The sequence below is a fragment of the Myotis nattereri genome, assembly GCF_964212035.1.
Source record: "Myotis nattereri genome assembly, chromosome: 12".
Classification (NCBI taxonomy): domain Eukaryota; kingdom Metazoa; phylum Chordata; class Mammalia; order Chiroptera; family Vespertilionidae; genus Myotis; species Myotis nattereri.
Genome location: NC_138087.1, coordinates 38,511,083 through 38,528,783, shown reverse-complemented (window position 1 = coordinate 38,528,783; position 17,701 = coordinate 38,511,083). Strand labels below are relative to the sequence as shown.

Genomic DNA, 17,701 nt, shown 5'->3' with positions numbered 1-17,701 from the left:
TGAGCATCTATGTGTTGGGCAGTGGGATAAAAAGATGAATAAGGCAAATTTCCCTTCCCTTGAAGAAACTTTTGTCAAGTGGAAAAGCAATGGAGAAAGCTCTGTTGAGTGAATATGTGAATAGCTGTTTAGTGCTTGAGTTTCCACAGTGGGTTAGTCTATGTGTTTATAGGTATGGGCGTTAGATCTTGTTATCAAACAATGGAATTATATCTAAATGAAACTCGTTACTTCTGTAGTGTCAAAAGCAATGTCTCTTTGGAGATTTTGGATGAACTTTGATTTGCATTCATTTTCAAAACAAAGTTAACATTCATATCCTCCTGGACATTTTCAGCCTCCTCCTCTTCCCCAAAAAGTCCCAGAAAGAAGATCATGAAACATGGCCCCTGCCCTCATTACTCTGGGCTATTCTGATTCTAGTTTGGATTTCATTTTATTACAGTTTAAGGAAGTTGGATGACAGTGAACAGTGGCATGGTATTTTTTACCCTTTGCTCTGTTGTTTAGCTAGTTCTCATTCGCACAGAGCTGACCACATGCTCAGTTCTTAATGTTTTGAAAATACTCACTTCCCACAAAATAAAAACTCCGTGATCCTTTGGAAACATTTTCCCCTAAGGATCAGTCCATCTATTCAGGTTTGTCTTTAACGTAGGTAGTGTCTATTATTTTTACTCTTAGGAGAATCATTTAATTTGATTTCTTTGTGTAAAATTTATGGTTAATTATCTTCAAGTGAGTTAGGATCTTGGAAGAGCCTGTTTATAATACTTTAGAGGTAGGCGGATTTTTATTTCTTGAGATTTGATAGAGGAGGTAATATTTTTCTTAGCCTTATTTTTTAGTGTAATACTACCTTGTTACTGAAATTTATAGCTAACACTGTCTGATGACTTGAATACAACCGGTACCATTTAAATCCTTGCCCCGGAGTATTCTGTGTCATTAAAGCCCAACAAGGTACCATGGTCATCACCAGAGTCAACAGCGGATCCTGTTGAGCCCCCTGTGCCTAGCCCAGAAACTTTGTGTTGAACAGTGATCGGTGGTCATTATAAGCCTGCACTCCAAAGGTGAGCTGCCTGGGTTCTGGCCCCTGCTCTACCACCTCCTGGGCGACTTTAAGCCAGATCCTTCTCACCTCATTTTTCTGCAAAATGAGAATAATGATAGCACCTGTCCTGTGGGGGCTGATAGAAAATTAACTGAATTACTACCTTTAAGGTGATTACATCAGTGCCTAATGCATAGTAAATGGTACTTAAGTATGAACTATCATCTGTAGGTCTTATGTGCTAGACACTCTTCTAAGCACTTCACATGCTAACTTATTTAAACTTCATCACAGCTCTCTAAAGGACACGCTCCACTATTAATATCACCAATTTAAGGCGAAGAAACTGAGGCACAGAAGGGTTGAGTGACTGGCCCAAGGTCACATAGCTGATAAGGGGTAGGGCTTAGATATAGACACACAGAGCCCAGGGACCACGTGGCTAATGTTTAGAATACTTCATCTGATACTAACAGCAAGCCTACACAGTAAGTACTGTTCCTATCTCCTTTTTACAAACAAGAAAATTAAAACTTGCAGTACTTGGACTTACTTATCTCTAATACCAAAACATTGGGGGAAATAGCAAAACAACTTTGTTGCTGTGGGAAATTAATTATTTCTGATTTCAAGACTCTGGAGCATTTGAAGAGTGTCTCTCATGACGTGCAAGACCCACCCCAATCAATGATCACCAACCAAAGCCAGTGTCTGTCAACTTCTTTTTTTACTTTTTATTTTTTAAATTTTATTTTATTGTTTAAAGTATTACAGATAGTACGTAGTACATATGTCTCCTTTTTCCTGTCAGCTTCTCAAAGTATAAGAACGCTGTTCTCCATGGCTTTCAAAAAGAAAGACATGCATGTTCTAACAAGGTTACACGTGAACAAAAAACTATGGCCAAGTTACCCCTCTGAAAAAATGGTACTTATACTTATTTTTCCTTGTTTTGTATGTGATTACAGCTAGTTCTACCTGTCTTGTGTCAGAATGCCTTTAGGGATAAGTACGGTTGAACATACAATTCTCTGTAACAAAGAAAACCCACAAAGTATAAAATGCCAACATATCTTTCATCAAAGTAAAAATGTTATTGCTTGAGGAATTCACTTGGAATGACTGGGTAAGGACTGCCCCAAGCATTCTCATTTGACATGGATTTGAAACCGTGCTGCTCTCTCCTTAGTTATGATAAGGCCTTGCTTTGTTGTTTTTGCACAGTAACAACATGTTTTTATTTCATTACCCATCTCATTAGGGTTGAACTGGACCCTCATGTCAAGGACTGTGTTCAGACCTATATTCGGGAGTGGCTAATTTTAAACCAGAAGTAAGTTCTTTTTTTTCTCTCTCTCTTTACATATTTATTTGTTTTCTATTTTTAGCTTTTTAATTGTTTTTTTTTATTCAGATTTCTTTCAAGAGCACTTTTAGGTTTACAGAAAAATTGGGTAGAAAGTACTGACAGTTCTCATGTATCCCCTAGCTCCGATCTCCCAATAGTTTCTCCTATTATTAGCATCTTTGGTTTAAATTTTATTTTATTTTTTAAAATTTTTTGCACATGTCCCAAAATGATCATGAATATTGATTTGGGGGTTTCAATAAATTTTAATGACTATGCAGCTTTGCAAATACAAAATTCATGAGTAATGAGGATTGACTGTATCTTGTATTACTCCCCTGCTCAAACACCTGCTAAGGCTCCCTACTGCCTACTAAGTCAGATATAAACTTCATCTGCTTGCCTTTCAGGGGCTTTAATAACCTAGTCCTATTCTGTCCATTAAAACTCACTTTCCTTCAATCCTGGAGTCATTTCCTTTCTCTGGGCCTGCCTCTCTTCCCCACTAGTCCACCTCTACCCCCTGGCTCTTGTTTCCCCTCTGGGCATGCCCTCCCTTCCCTCACCTGCCTACTAGGTCCTCCCTAAGCATTACAGGTCAGATAAAATCTCTTTTACTTTTTGTAGCTATCTCTGACTGATTTATCCTTTCTTGGATGGATCTTAAGTGTGTACATTTCATGCAATTGATGAGCCAATATTGACACATGAATAATAACTAAAGTCCATAGTCTACATAAGGGCTCATTTTTGTGTGTGTGTTGTATATTCTATGGTGTTGACAAGTGAATAATGACATGTATCTGCCATTATAGAGTCATACAGAATAGTCTAAAAATCCCCTGTGCTCCACTTAGTCAGCTCTCCCTAGCAACTACTTATCTTTTTATTGTCTCCATAGTCTGGCCTTGTTTCTCTATCTTTTTTTGTGGCTTGATAGCCAGTTTCTTTTTTTGCTGACTAATATTGCACTACATGGATTTACAACAGCTTTTCTATTTACCTACTGAAGGAGAAAGCTACATTTCAAACACAAGGAATAGAGTCTCTCTGTTTTGTTTCCATTCTGATGAATTCCTGGGGCGGGGAGGGTGGTGAATAAATGAACTGAAACTTGGGCCTGAGATTCAAAGATAACATTTAAATTTGTGACCAAGAAATAAACTGTTGCTAGCCTTTTAGTCAAAAGCCGCTCTCTCCTGGGTTAAACAAGTATTTTGTGACATTGTCCTGAGCTTTATGTCTCCATGCCACCGACCTGGACAGCATTCTGCAGATTGGGCGGCATGCCCTACTCGAGAAATATCAGAGAACCTGTGGCAACAGTCCTTTTTCACCTGCAGTTTTGCCTTCTGCACTTGTGTTTTCTGCAGTTTCAGTCACCAGCAGTGAACCATTTGTCCACAAATATTAAGTGGCAAATTGCAGAAATAATTCATAAGTTTTAAATTGCTCACCACTTTGCACAGCATGATGAAATCTCGCAATGCCCTGCTCCAGGCCTGGATGTGAACCATCCTTTGTCCAGCGTCTCCACGCTGTATACGCTCCCCATACGTTAGTCAGTTAGTAGCCACCATCTTGGTTATCAGATCAGCTCATGGAAATGCTTGTGATACCCTCAGAGTAGCCTAATGCTCCGTCACAATGCCTACGTCATTCACCCCCTTTCATCTCATCACGCAGGCATTATGTCATCTCACATCATCACAAGAAGGGTGAGAATAGTACAATATTAGGAGAGAGAGGGAGCACATTCACAGAACTTTTACTGTAGTATATTGTTATAATTGTTCTATTTTATTATTCGTTATTGTTAATTTCTTAATTTATAAATTAAACTGTATCATAAGTATGTATATATAGGAAAGAACATACATAGTATATATAGGGTTTGGTACTATCTGTGGTTTCAGGCATCCACTGGGGTTCTTAGAAAGTATGCCCCTCGGATAAGGGGGGATGACTAACTTCAAGTTCTGATACCCTCCATTGCCTATACTTCAGTAAGAATTACTGCTCTATGGGATAAATGATGAAAGACTTTGGGGATTGGGTTTTATCTAGTTCCTGGAAGTGTGCCATTGAATTTGTGCTGGTGTTTTTTGAAGTCATGTCAGTATGGATAGTATTTTTAATAGCTTAAAAAGAGAAAGCTTCACTTCTATAAAGTAATTAAGAGAAAGTTAGATGTTAATCCATCATCTCTTCTAATGGGAATTGAAAACCAAGTTTGCCAGGCAATAAAATAAGATTATGCTTTGCTGGTAATAAATAAAAGATTTCAGGACAAGTTGTTCTCAAGTTTTTATCCTATCTAATAAAAGAGAAACTTGGTAATTAGCTGTACCTCCACTACCCTTCCCATTGGCTAATCAGGGCGATATGCAAATTAACTGCCAGCCAAGATGGCGGCCAGCAGCCAGGCAGCTTGAAGCGAACACGAGGCTTGCTTGCTTCAGTGACGGAGGACTCCAGTGTTCCCCACCTGCCGCTGCCGGCCTCTGAGTTTGCAGTTTGAAACGTTGTTACAAATATAGAAGCTAAACAAAACCCCCGAAACCTGCTTTCAGCCAGCCGGGATCTCAGAGCTGGAGTTGAAACAGTGTTTCGATTATAGAACCCAAAAAAACCAGATACCTGCTTTCAGCAGCGGAGGCCTAAGAGCTGGAGCCAAGCCTCAGAGCTAAACCTGGCCTAGAATAAAAAAAAGAAAAGAAAAAAAGGAGCAGTTGGGAGCTTCAGTCACCCGCCAGCCTGAAAACAGCCCTCAGCCCCTCACCCAGACTGGCCAGGCACCCCAGTGGGGACCCCCACCCTGATCCAGGACACCCTTCAGGGAAAACCAGCTGGTCCCCACCCCTGCACCAGGCCTCTATCCTATATAGTAAAAGGGTAATATGCCTCCCAGCACTGGGATCAGCAGAGCCGCGAGGCCTCCCGGCACCGGAATCAGCATGACAGGGGGCAGCGCCCAAACCCCCTGATTGCCCTGTGGCTCTGTGTGTGACGGGGGCGGGGCCACAACCTCCCTATCCACCCTGCTCTATTCGTGACAGGGGAAGGCACCCCAACCCCCTGATCAGTCCTGCTCTGTGCCTGATAGGGGGGAACTCCCCAACCCCCTGATTGCCCTGTGGCTCTGTGTGTGACAGGCTGTGGTGCCCCAACCCGATCGGCCCTGCTCTGTGTGTGACAGGGTGCGGTGCCCCAACACCCTGATCGGCCCTGCTCTGTGTGTGACAGGGTGCGGCGCCCCAAACCTTCCCCACCCGGGGTCCTGCTCTGTGTGTGACGGGGTAGAGCCATAACCTCCCCATTGGCCCTGCCCTGAGTGTGACAGTGGCGGCGCCCCAACCCCCTGATTGGCCCTGCTCTGTGGGTGATAGAGGGCGACGCCCCAACCGCCCCTCACAGGCCCTGCTCTGTGTGTGAAGGGGTAGAGCCATAACCTCCCCATCGGCCCTGCCCTGAGTGTGACAGGGTGTGGCGCCCCAACCCCCTGATCCGCCCTGCTCTGTGTGTGACAGGGGGCGGTGCCCCAACTCCCCTATCGGCCCTACTCTGTGAGTGACGGGGGGGGGGGGGAGCTCTTCAACCCCCTGATCGACCCTGCTCTGTGTGTGACAGGGGGGAGCTCCCCAACCCCCTGATTGACCCTGCTCTGTGCGTGACAGGGTACGGAGCCCCAACCCCCCTGATCGACTGCTCTGTGAGTGACAGGGGGCAGCGCCCCAACCCCCTGATTGGCCCTGCTCTGTGCGTGACAGGGGGCAGCGCCCCAACCCCCTGATCGACCCTGCTCTGTGCGTGACAGGGTACGGAGTCCCAACCGCCCTGATGGGCCCTGCTCTGTGAGTGACAGGGGGCAGGGCCCCAGCCCCCTGATTGGCCCTCCTCTGTGCATGACAGGGGGTGGCGCCACAACCTCCCCATTGACCCTGCCTTGAGTATGACAGGGGACGGTGCCCCAACCCCCCAATCGGCCCTACCCTGAGCGTGACTGAGGGTGGCATTGCAACCTCCCGATCCGCCCTGCTCTGTGCATGACAGTGGGCGGCGCCCCAACTCCCCAATCAGCCCTGCTCTGAGCCCGACCAGGGGCTGCACCTAGGGATTGGGCCTGCCCTCTGCCACCCGGGAGCAGGCCTAAGCCAGCAGGGCATTATCTCCCGAGGGGTCCCAAACTGCGAGAGGGCACAGGCCGGGCTGAGGGACCCCCCCTCCCTCCCGAGTGTACAAATTTTTGTGCACCGGGCCTCTAGTATGTTATGATTAGAGATACTTTCCAATATTAAGGTTCTGAAAAAAAATCTAAGAAATGATAAATGGAAAAGTCCATTTCACTTCATTTGGTTTTTATTTGCTGTTTAGGACATTGCACTTTTTCATTCCTGCTCATTTTATTCATGAAGTTGAATTTCATGGCAATTCCCATTGGAATATTTATTTTCTCTATCTTGTACAGACTTAAAAGAAAAAATGACTCTTTAGAGTGCTCATTGTAGAAATTTTAGAGATTACTGCACAGGGAAATAAAAGGAGAAAACAAATCACTCAATTTCACTATAGACAGATAATCTATAAAAATTAAATCAAATTATAATGCTATTAGAATGGTGACTTCTGTGGAGCAAGAGTAAATGAACTCAAGTCATGGCTCCACCTCTTGCTAGCTGAGTGGCTAAGACAAATTATTTCTTTGTACCTCAATCTTCTTGTTAGGAAATAGACATTAGAATAGTACCTGTCTCATAAACTTTTGTTGTATGCAAAAAATAAAATAACAGGTAAAGCACTTAGAAGATTTTTGACATATGGCAATTATTCCATAAATATTAGTTGCTATTTATGATACTTACTAAATAGCCTTACAGAATAAGATTCATTTGTTCTTGCCCAGCTGACAAATTATTTATATTAAACCAATTAGTAAGATGTTATATGCAAAGGAAAAAAAACAAGGGACAACTCTGTGTTGTTAAAGCTTAATTCAATGATCCAGGGTAGATGTCACATCATAGACACTATAGTTTAAATATTCACTAGAGGTCTGGTGCATGAATTCGTGCACAGGTGGGGTCTGGCCAGCCTGCCCTGATCAGGGCCGGCTGGGCTGGCCTCAGGGAGGGGATGCAGGAGGTTGGCCGGCCAACCTGCCCCTGATCGGGGTTTGGGGGAGGTTGATTGGGGGCAGAACCGGCTGGGGGGAGGAGCATCAGGTGGTTGGCCAGCCATGCCCCCTGATCAAAGTCCTGGACAAACTCTGGGTCGAAGGGACAATTTGCATATTAGCCTTTTATTATAGAGGATGTAATAAAGTGGAATAAAGATAAGATTTGGAATATCATAAGATTTATACTTTAGAGCTTATCTAGTTCCAATTCAACTCATCTAAAATGTTCCTCTCAAGTGAAATAAGATTTTCTGAAGACTTCAGAAAAAGCACTTATATTAGCATTTCAAAGGAATGAACCCAAAACTCTGTCCCATATATTTTAATGCACCACAGAGGGAGAAACTCCCTTCTTCTAGAGGGCCATGCTTAACGAAGCCTGTTTGCCTTCTATCGATATATCTTTGTCATCCATAACCATGCAGTCAAACACTGATTCAGTTAGCTCCTTTATTCCCCAATTATCTCCTTGCTGATATTACATTTCTCTGTGCTATCTGGGGTTAGTCTTTTATGTTCTTGCTGTCTGTGATAATGGCTTTGAATCCCACTTAGGGGGCAAAGGAGTGGAGTTATAGCCACTTCTGTTCCCTCCCACTCTCATAATTCTGTAGAGCGTTTGCCACTCAAGTTCTATAATTGAGACCCTTAAATCAGACAAATAGCACTGCCCATGAAGGGTAGAGGACATTTCAGATTTTCTTTTTTACTTAATAGAGAAAGATTAAACTATATGGAAACATCAAATACATAATCTCTTGGGGGGTGGGGTAAATATATTTTTCTACTTGAAATGTTTGTGTTTCTTACACTGGAAGATGCCTTGAATGAATTCCGCTCTATCTTTCATGGATAGAGCAAGTTTGGTGTCCTTGCTCAAAAAAAAGAAGTTTTTCTCTTTAGGATTTTTGAAAATGATCAGTGATCGAATGATTAGAACGGTGCCCTGGTTACTTGTTTATCCCATCTTACTTTCAGATATTTTGATAATTTTGTATGGATTAATGTTTGCTGGCATCCTTTGGGTGACATTAAACACTTTAAGCATTATATCCTCTGTCATTTTCTCTAAATGAGCTAAAGTGATTAACTGAAGAATGTGTTTGATGGAGGAGAGTCAAACTCTTAAGTAATTAAACTTATTTGCATGCTGTCTATTCTTGGTGTATTATCCATCGCGACAGTGAAACATTGCATGAGTGTTATGAGCAGCATCATAAAAGTCCTTATACTTTGCCTTTCATCTTAGGTGATTAAGGTTGTTTGGGAGGAAGGTCATACTCAAGGAGAGTTGGGATATCAAGGAATGGGGTATCATCTGTTTTATTATGCCATATTTTACTCCCAGTGAACTGGTAAACAATTAAAATTCAAACACATCAGTGCATGTAATTCAGTTACTCCCCAAACACCATCAGAATGTCTCCCCGATCAACAGTTGCTTATTATGACATGCATTTGTTGTGCTGGCTGTCAAGGTGTTTAGCTATTAGCTTTCTAAATGTGTGGAAAACAAGCCAGGCTTGTCAGCCCATGCAGTTACAAAGAGCAGTCCAGCTGCAGGTATCACTGAGCCACTCTCTTGACCTGTTACTAGTATGTGCAGACTCCTTGTCCCCTCAAAGCTATACCCGCTAAAGCCCACTTCAAAGGCCACGGCTTTCACAAAGCCTTCCCTTCTCTGCAATTTCAAAGCATGTTGTTTGTATTGCTCTTAGAACGTGGTTCTCAACCTTCCTAATGCCGCGACCCTTTAATACAGTTCCTCATATTGTGGTGACCCCCAACCATAAAATTATTTTCGTTGCTACTTCATAACTGTAATTTTGCTTCTGTTATGAATGGTAATGTAAATATCTGATATGCAGGATGCATTTTCATTGTTACAAATTGAGCATAATTAAAGCATAGTGATTAATCACAAAAACAATATGTAATTATATATGTGTTTTCAGATGGTCTTAGGCGACCCCTGTGAAAGGGTCATTCGACCCCCAAAGGGGTCGCGACCCACAGGTTGAGAACCGCTGTCTTAGAAGCTTTTGTCATACTCAGCATTACATTCTAGTTACTTGACTAAAATTTTTATCTCCCCTGCTAAATATGTGATCTTTCTCACTAAACTATCACTTCACTGAGCACAGGGACTCCTTTAGAGCAGGTCTTCTTGTGTCTTCCTCTCTGCATCCTCTTTGGTGCCTTATTCTCAGGAGATACTTGAATAAACATTTGTTGAATGGAAGAATGAATGAAACGTTAACAAGCAAGTATCCATATTGTGGTGCTCTAAGGCAAGTGTTCTCAGCTCTATCAGACCTAACACCATCTTTCTGTAACAAGTATTTTATAATACTACCTTTGTAACCCACAAGCTTTCTTGTTTTCAGAAGTCAATAAAATGTCCCAACTGTTATATAGAGGGCAGATAAAAGGAACATAATATCTAAAATAGCATGCATGCAAATACATAGATGCTTGGGCACAACTGCACCAGAGAACACAAATAACATAGCTGTTGGCACTTGCAGGAAGAATCATTGTGAAAATAACACCTACAAAAACAGACTGCAGCAAGTGTGTTGTATGGGTGATTCAACTACCACAAACAGCATTGCTGCTGTCAGAAATGTGATTTTCTAAAACGGGGGAAACCTCGTGGCAGAACTTGAATCAGCACAAAGTTTAATCTCCCCTTCATTTACATGGTAGTGGTTTTCCTGGAAAACAAAGTACAAAAATACTTTACATTTATTTGCAAGATGGTAGAGGGCCTTGGCTCAGATATTTACAGACTGGTCTTCCCACCTCCATAAATGTCCAACAGGACATTTGATAGATGTGTTGGATGCTGAATTTGGAGCGATCCTTCATTACGTATGATGCCCCATGTGTGCAGAATATGAAATATAGTAGCACAACCCAGTCATTGCGACAAACTAAAGGGGAAAGAAATACTATTTACCTTCATTGGGAACCATTGCTACTAAGACGTCAGATAATTGGAATCCCAGAATCTGTGGTTTTAGTAGCACATCTGGGAAAGGAAATCCACAAAGACTCCCTGGAAGGAGTGGAATGGAATAGGTTTAAGCAGGACAATAGTCTCATTCTGGTGGTGGTGGTGTTGTTGTTGTTTGGGGAGGGGGCGTGTGGAGAAGTCTACAAGTGGAATCTTAAAGTGAGCACTTTTCAGAGTTCTACTTTTGTTTTTTGATAAGAAATTAAATGTCCCATCCTATATAATAGAAGCATAGTATGCAAATTATCCCCTTGACCGGGAGTTCGACCAGGGGGTGGGGCCGGCCAACTGCCCACGGACCCTCCCCCTGGTGGCAGCGGCAGGGGCAGCACCCAGGGGAAGGCCGGCAGCCAGGACTCTACCAATACACGAATATCGTGTACTGGGCCTCTAGTATAAAAATAATACAGTCCAGCAGCAATAAGGTGTTAGAAGGCTTTAAATTCAGGATATCCATAAAATATGAGTCTTTAGACCTATAATACATGCATTGGTATTGCATGTGATTGTATAGTTTTTTATTTTAAAAAAAATCTCATTTATTGAGCTGGTGAGATTTCTGAGAAGCTAAGCCAGAGACAGGGTTTCGGGCGCGTGTGATTTTCAAGAGCATGCTCCTTAGAAGAAGCCTGTAAGGGAGTGGGGGAAGCAAGATAGAGAAGTACTAACTAAGATGATAGTACAATAAATTCTTGGCCTGATCCACAGGGTGCTCTGGAAGGATCACACACCAGAGTTGCCCAACTGTCCCACTCTGAGTCAAGGGGTGGGGCTATTGTACCCTAAACCAGTTGGGCATTGGTAGCCACCAACCAAGCCAAAGATGAGATTAGGGGACTGGGAGGTAGAGTGGATTGTTCAGAGGTCTCTCCTACACTCACAGGAGCTGCACAATCAACGCATGGTTGGTAAATAGGACTGCCTACCAGTTTTCATTTCAATGCCTGACACCTAACATATATTATTTTCCTTTTATTTTGAGATGATCTCAAATTTACAGAAAACTTGCAAATACAGTACAAAGACCTTCGCCTCTCTTCCCCCAAACCACTTGAGAGTAAATTGCTGACGTAATTCTCCATTCATTACCCCTGAATACTTCAGTGTGTAATTCTTACAAACAAGGACATTTTCCTTCATAATTACTATAAAACCATCGCATTCAAGAAATCAGTATTGATACGTTATTATAGTCGAAGGCCCATTAGAGCAAAAGGATCCAGTTTAAAGTCATGAATTGCATTAGGTTTTACACATCTTTAGTCCTGTTTACTCAGGGACAGATAGTTTCTCAGTAGTTCCTTGACTTTCCATGATCTTGACATGACATGCCAGTTACTTTTTAGAAAGTCCTTCCATTTTGGGGTTTATTATAAATGCCCCATTCCTCAACAAGCTTTCATTTTATTTGTATCAAAATGGAGTTATAGTTTCCTACGTTTTAATCAATTTCTATCATTTCCTTTCGTGCCCAAATTGTCCTCATAGTGACCCGTGTGAATCTCTTCAGCTGGTTCTTAGGTCCTTTTTCCATGTCCCCGCAGTCGCTGATCACATTCTTGCTTTCTGCCACAGGATATTCCAGGCTGATCTCACGCTTTCCTTTTCCTTACCCCTGACCATTTCTCCAAAAGCTCTTATTCCTTTTAGTGGGAAAGGGTACTTAGAAGCCAAGATGTAGATGTTGACTGTGCTCATTGCTATTAAGGCATTGCTCTTCCTATGTCTTCTTAGCGGATAGAGCTGTGTGAGCTGAAAGCTATGAGTTCATGTCAATATGTGCCACCCCAGTCCAACATCACAATATTCATGCTGGTTTTCTTTTTCTCTATAGTTTTAACTTGCTTCTCAGACAGTGAACAGTTTGACTCCTATTGTCCTTATATGTTTACTTACTTGATTAATTTCCCAATCTGTAACCATTGCCAACACCCCTCCATCCCCATACAGTTGCCCTCTTCCTCATAATCTGACACCCCTGCCCCAGGCTTGCCCTCTTCAGCCTTTCCTGACACTGAGTGCCAGGCCATTCCTCTACAGGGACACCCTTGGCACCTTGCCTTGGCCCTGACACCTGTGGCAGGCCTCTCCTCCAGGTACATGCCCTCCTCATTCCACTCAGGCTCTATTATCCTGTGCCAGGCTGCCCCAGGTTTGGATGCCCTCCCTACACCATATGGGTTCTGATTCTCCATGCCAGGCAGCCCTTTTAAATGTTTAGTCTTCAGCTTCCCACTCTGCGCTTCCTCAGCACCCCCAGCGTGGATGGCTACCTTGTTCTGATGGCTTTTAGTGCCACATTGTACAGGAGGGGAGGGAAGAGAAAGGGACAGGGAAGAGAGAAAGATGAAGAGGCACATAATTATTTTCCAGTCCTCACAGTAAGCCTTCCAAAAAGCAATGTTTCCCCCTAGTTTACACTTGAGGGGACTGTAGTTCTGATAGATGAAGCCACTTGCCCAAGGTCTCAGAGCCAGTAGTATGTAAGGAGCCAGCATCTGAACCAGGTCTTCAGGTTCTGTCTATCCCACCACACTGGCTCTAAAGAGAATGCTCTCAAAATGTGTTTGGTCTTTAGATGGTCCCCAAATGTGTAACATGGTGTTTGAAGAAAAGGGATGAAGTTCTCTTGAGAAGCAATAGGTTGTGTTCATTACATGCAGACAATCTTGCCACCACGTGGCCTACTTCCCTGTCTCATCTACAATTAGGCTCAACAGGAACATGGCTTTATTTGGCTTCGTTGTCTGGGTGGAGCCATGAGCCTGGGACTCTGGTCGCCAGTGGTGCTCGGCCAAAAGTCTCACTACCTACCCAGTGGTGGTGCCTGCCTTCTGTGGTGGCCACTTCTGAAATGAGTCATCTTTATATGCTTGCCAACCCTAATCCTCTCCTCCCCAGCTGGCCTCACCCTTACTGCCACAAGGGAGCTTCGCAACTTTCTGAAATTTTAAATGGGGAAATAAATGCTAAATCCAGAATGAGGAAGGGAAAAAGTTGCTCTGGTTCCGCACACACAGCTACAGAACACACTAGCCTTAATGCTCTCCATACCCAAATCCTGAGGGCTGGCATGTACATAGGATTAGAGTGTATATATTGTGAAATGAACATCTAGCACTATTCTGTAACTTGTCTTAAATGCTCGTTTGTCAGTGTCTTTGGGGTCCATGTAAAGAACTCCAGAAAACATTCCAACAAAACCAAGGACAAAAAGAAAGAAAGAAAGCCTCTATTTGCATAAAAGAGCAAAAGAACGATTGGGAAATCAATTTCATTTTCCCCAGACTTGAGCATATTTTGAGAAGAAAATTTAATTTGAATTTTTTTAGTGATAGTGTATGAAATATCACAAAATCTTCAAGCTGGGAGAAATATCCTAGAATTCATGTTATGCCCATGCCTCACCTTATGAAGCAACAGAGAGGCAACTTGAGGATGATGGCTGGAGGCACAGTCTGTAATTGTGTGAGTCTTTGTCTGAGTGTGTGTGTGTGTGTGTGTGTGTGTGTGTGTGTGTGTTGCACACATGTAAGTAAACACTCTTGGAGACAAGAGACAAAGCTAAAACAAATACTGTTCTGGTTACCAAGGCTTAACCTACGGTCTTAAACGAGGCTGCTTCCTGGCTTTCGTTTTGGTGGCCCACACAGGTTTCCCTGCGAAGAGGCATGTGACTGAGCTCTGACATCAGTTCCCTTTGCAGTGCACAAGTCCTGAGAAAGGCAAACGGCAGATACTAAAGTGAGAAATTTGAATTTAATTCAGTTTGCTTCCATCTTAGAATGAATTAATATTAGTTAATTCCTTGGGGAAGGTTTTCCCTTAAAATTGGCTTTTCCACTGATTCAGCATGTTGTCCCTTCGGGTAGTTAGTATAAGCAGGATACAACTTGAAACTTGCCTGTATTTGTCACTCTCTGAAATGGGTGGCTTTTGCCCCCAGGACGTTAGATCATATGACACTATTTCTTTTCACCCTTAGGGAAAGTCCCCAAAAATTCATTTTCTGTACTAGAAAAGCCCAACCATCCAGCACCCACGTACATATTGTTGCCGAAATTTATATTGGCGAGAATAACTTTTGAGAAGCTAGCATGTTTATGAAATCCCCTGGGAAACTCTCTCTTTTCAAAGGATCTGTGTTAGAAAATAGAAGATCAATATTATAGTATAAAATAGAGCTTGGTCCCAATTGTATCTACTCCTTTTTTACTACTACCTTCTACTACCTAGAGCAACTGGATCAAAATCATTTTCTTAAATATTACAATTAGTTACTACTTCTGAGGACTTGTTTGCACAGAATCTCCAAAAAGCTGTTTGTTAATTGATGATTATGAGCGATATGATTAACATTTTAAAGTTTCTGTGTTGTGTTGGTGTTTAGGGATCTCAAACCAGAAGTTATGCTGGCTATGTCTCTTAAAATCCTTTCTAAGTATTTAGCCTTATTTCCTTTTTCAGAGTACACCTTTTTCATTTCCTTGTTTGTTTGTCTTCGGTTCCCCATTTTGGCCTGTTGTTCTCCCAGCCCGGTCAGTGCAGGTTGGGCCAAGGCGATGTCAGTGGCCGGAGACACTGACAGTGGGCGGCCGTTACAGTAAACCGTGACCTGAACTAGTCACCAAGCTCATCATGGCTCTCTTTTAGCCTATTTCTTATCTCCTTTTACTCAAAACAAATAGCTCATCTTTAGAGCATAATACAATCCAATGAGAGTCATATTCTCCATTCTCCCTGCAGGTGACACCGGGACGTCTCATTTTTCTTTAATTAACTCAACTAGAATGCACGGAATACTTGTTCTGTGTATGCCACTGCGCATGACCCAACACTTCGCCCCTCCCAGAGAGTTATAAGCTCTGTATTTGGGTCATTGCTAGTAGCCCTCCAACACCCCCTGCTTTATCTGCCTGCCATTTGATCTGCCACTAACTCAGTTCGTGTTCCCCTGCCAACTTGCTCGGTGGTTTTTCTAATAGTGTGGGAAATCAAACAACATGGGTGCGTGCTCGCGCTGTTGACTTGGCAGCATGTTTTCCAGGAAGTCTTTGAGTCATAAAACTGGGGAATATACACATTGGTTTCTATGGTTATTATTTGACAATTTATACCTGTTGATTTTCTTGTTATGAAATTATGGTCTGATTTCTTTCCCCAGGGGTAGTCCTAGACATTATATTTGAAACCCTGCCCACAGATACACATTTTCAAAACACCATTTTAATGGAGATTGAGAATGCTAGCAAAGATTTTCAGTATATAAATAATTTATTTCTATTTTTTTTTCATAATCATGCCCTGCCTTTTTAATTCTTAAGAACATTGATATGGAGATTAAATGTTTTCCTCTATTTTTATCTTCAAATGACCTTTATTTGCTGCTTCTGCACTTTGCTAGATTTATTCCAGCTGCTTACACTAGAGTCATAGTTTAGCTTCAACTTGGAGCCAAATGCCCCACAGCTGAAATGACCGCACCTCCGAAGTGGCATTTTCCCAGGCCATCCCTGCCTTTAATAAGGAGCCAGCCAGGAGGCGAGTTTGTATCTCATTACAAGAGAGCCTTGTGTTAGGCCTGGTGCATAATTAGACTTGAGGAATTACAATTGGTCCTCTCTTTGCAAGACCTTTCAGCACCAAGCCTATGCTTAAGCCATTACTTTTATTTTTAATCTAATGATTTTGCCTCTCTCTCTCCCTCTATCTCCTCTCGCCCCCCATAATAACAACAATAAAGACACCAAGGAAATTCGGAGATTTGCCGTTTTAAAAAGACTGGATCCCGAAGAGATTTTCACAAGACGCTTCAGAAACAGACGTTCGAGTCAGAAATCTTGGAGTGCAGTGTACCCAGAGTTCAGGTATTTCCTATCAACAAACACGGTTACCAGGTTACTGGCTGCTCTGCCCACGGCAGGCTGTGGGGTTTTAGTAATTACTAAAAAGGCTAAATTCATAGAATGTTAGAATAGGAGGAACTCTACCATCTGAGTCAGTGACTTTTTTCCAGACTTGTTTGTAGCCACAGACATCAGTGTGCAAATGAAAAACCCAGACGCTCAGTAATTAAAATAGTTAAAAGTGGGGGGGCTCTACTTGCTGGGGGAGGCCACTGGGCCCCATCCCTATAACATTCCTGTGGAGACTAGAGGTGCCCCTAAGGCAGGCTGCAGACTGATTAAAACAGCGGTTCTCAACCTGTGGGTCGCGACCCCTTTGGCGGTCGAACGACCCTTTCACAGGGCTCGCCTAAGACCATCCTGCATATCAGATATTGACATGACGATTCATAACAGCAGCAACATGACAGTTATGAAGTAGCAACGAAAATAATTTTATGGTTGGGTCACAACATGAGGAACTGTATTTAAAAGGCCAGAAGGTGGAGAACCACTGGATTAAAAGCTCCACACTGAAGTGCACTGCCTGGGTCCTCTGTGATTCTACCACATCTAACTCTGCAACCTCGGATAGGATAACGAAACTCCCTGGGCTTCCGTTTCCTTCCCTGGAAAACAAGAGTGGTAGCAGTAACTAACTCATGAAGTTGTTTGAGTATTAAATGAGTTAACATGTGTAAAGCATTTAGAACCATGTCTCTTCTGACACTTAGTACCCAATAAATATTGGCTACTGTTATTATTGTTGTTACGATGATTATTATTACAGAGTAGTTACAGTTTAAAAGTCAGCTCTGTACATCTATGTTTATATAACTGCAGTATTCACACTAGCCCAGAGGTGGAAACAGCCATGTATCCATGGTCAGATAAATGGATGAGCAAATGTGGCATACACATACAGTGAATTATTCAATCTTAAAAAGGAGGGAAATTCTGACAAACACCACAACATGTATAAACCTTGAAGCCATCGTGCTAAGTGAAATAAGCCAGTCACAAAACTACCGACACTATACTTTCACTTATTCGAGGTACCTGGAGCAGTCAAATCCATAGAGACAAAAGTAGAATGGTGGGTGCCAGGGGCTGGGAGAGGGGGTAATGGGCAGTTACTGTTTCATGGGTAAAGCGCTTCAGTTTTGAAAGATGAAAGAGTTCTGGAGATTGGTTGCACAACAGTGTGACTGTACTT

At 42.6% G+C, this 17,701-nt stretch overlaps 1 protein-coding gene across 1 annotated transcript in view; it reads left to right on the top strand.

Moving 5' to 3' along the window:
- The window catches only part of DOCK8 (dedicator of cytokinesis 8), a 198,287-nt gene that overhangs the window by 58,550 nt on the left and 122,036 nt on the right, over positions 1-17,701 (top strand). The window contains exons 4-5 of the mRNA XM_081102903.1: positions 2,319-2,390; positions 16,344-16,467. Of these exons, the coding sequence (XP_080959029.1) occupies positions 2,319-2,390; positions 16,344-16,467 (196 nt within the window). The remainder of the gene's footprint in view (positions 1-2,318; positions 2,391-16,343; positions 16,468-17,701) is intronic.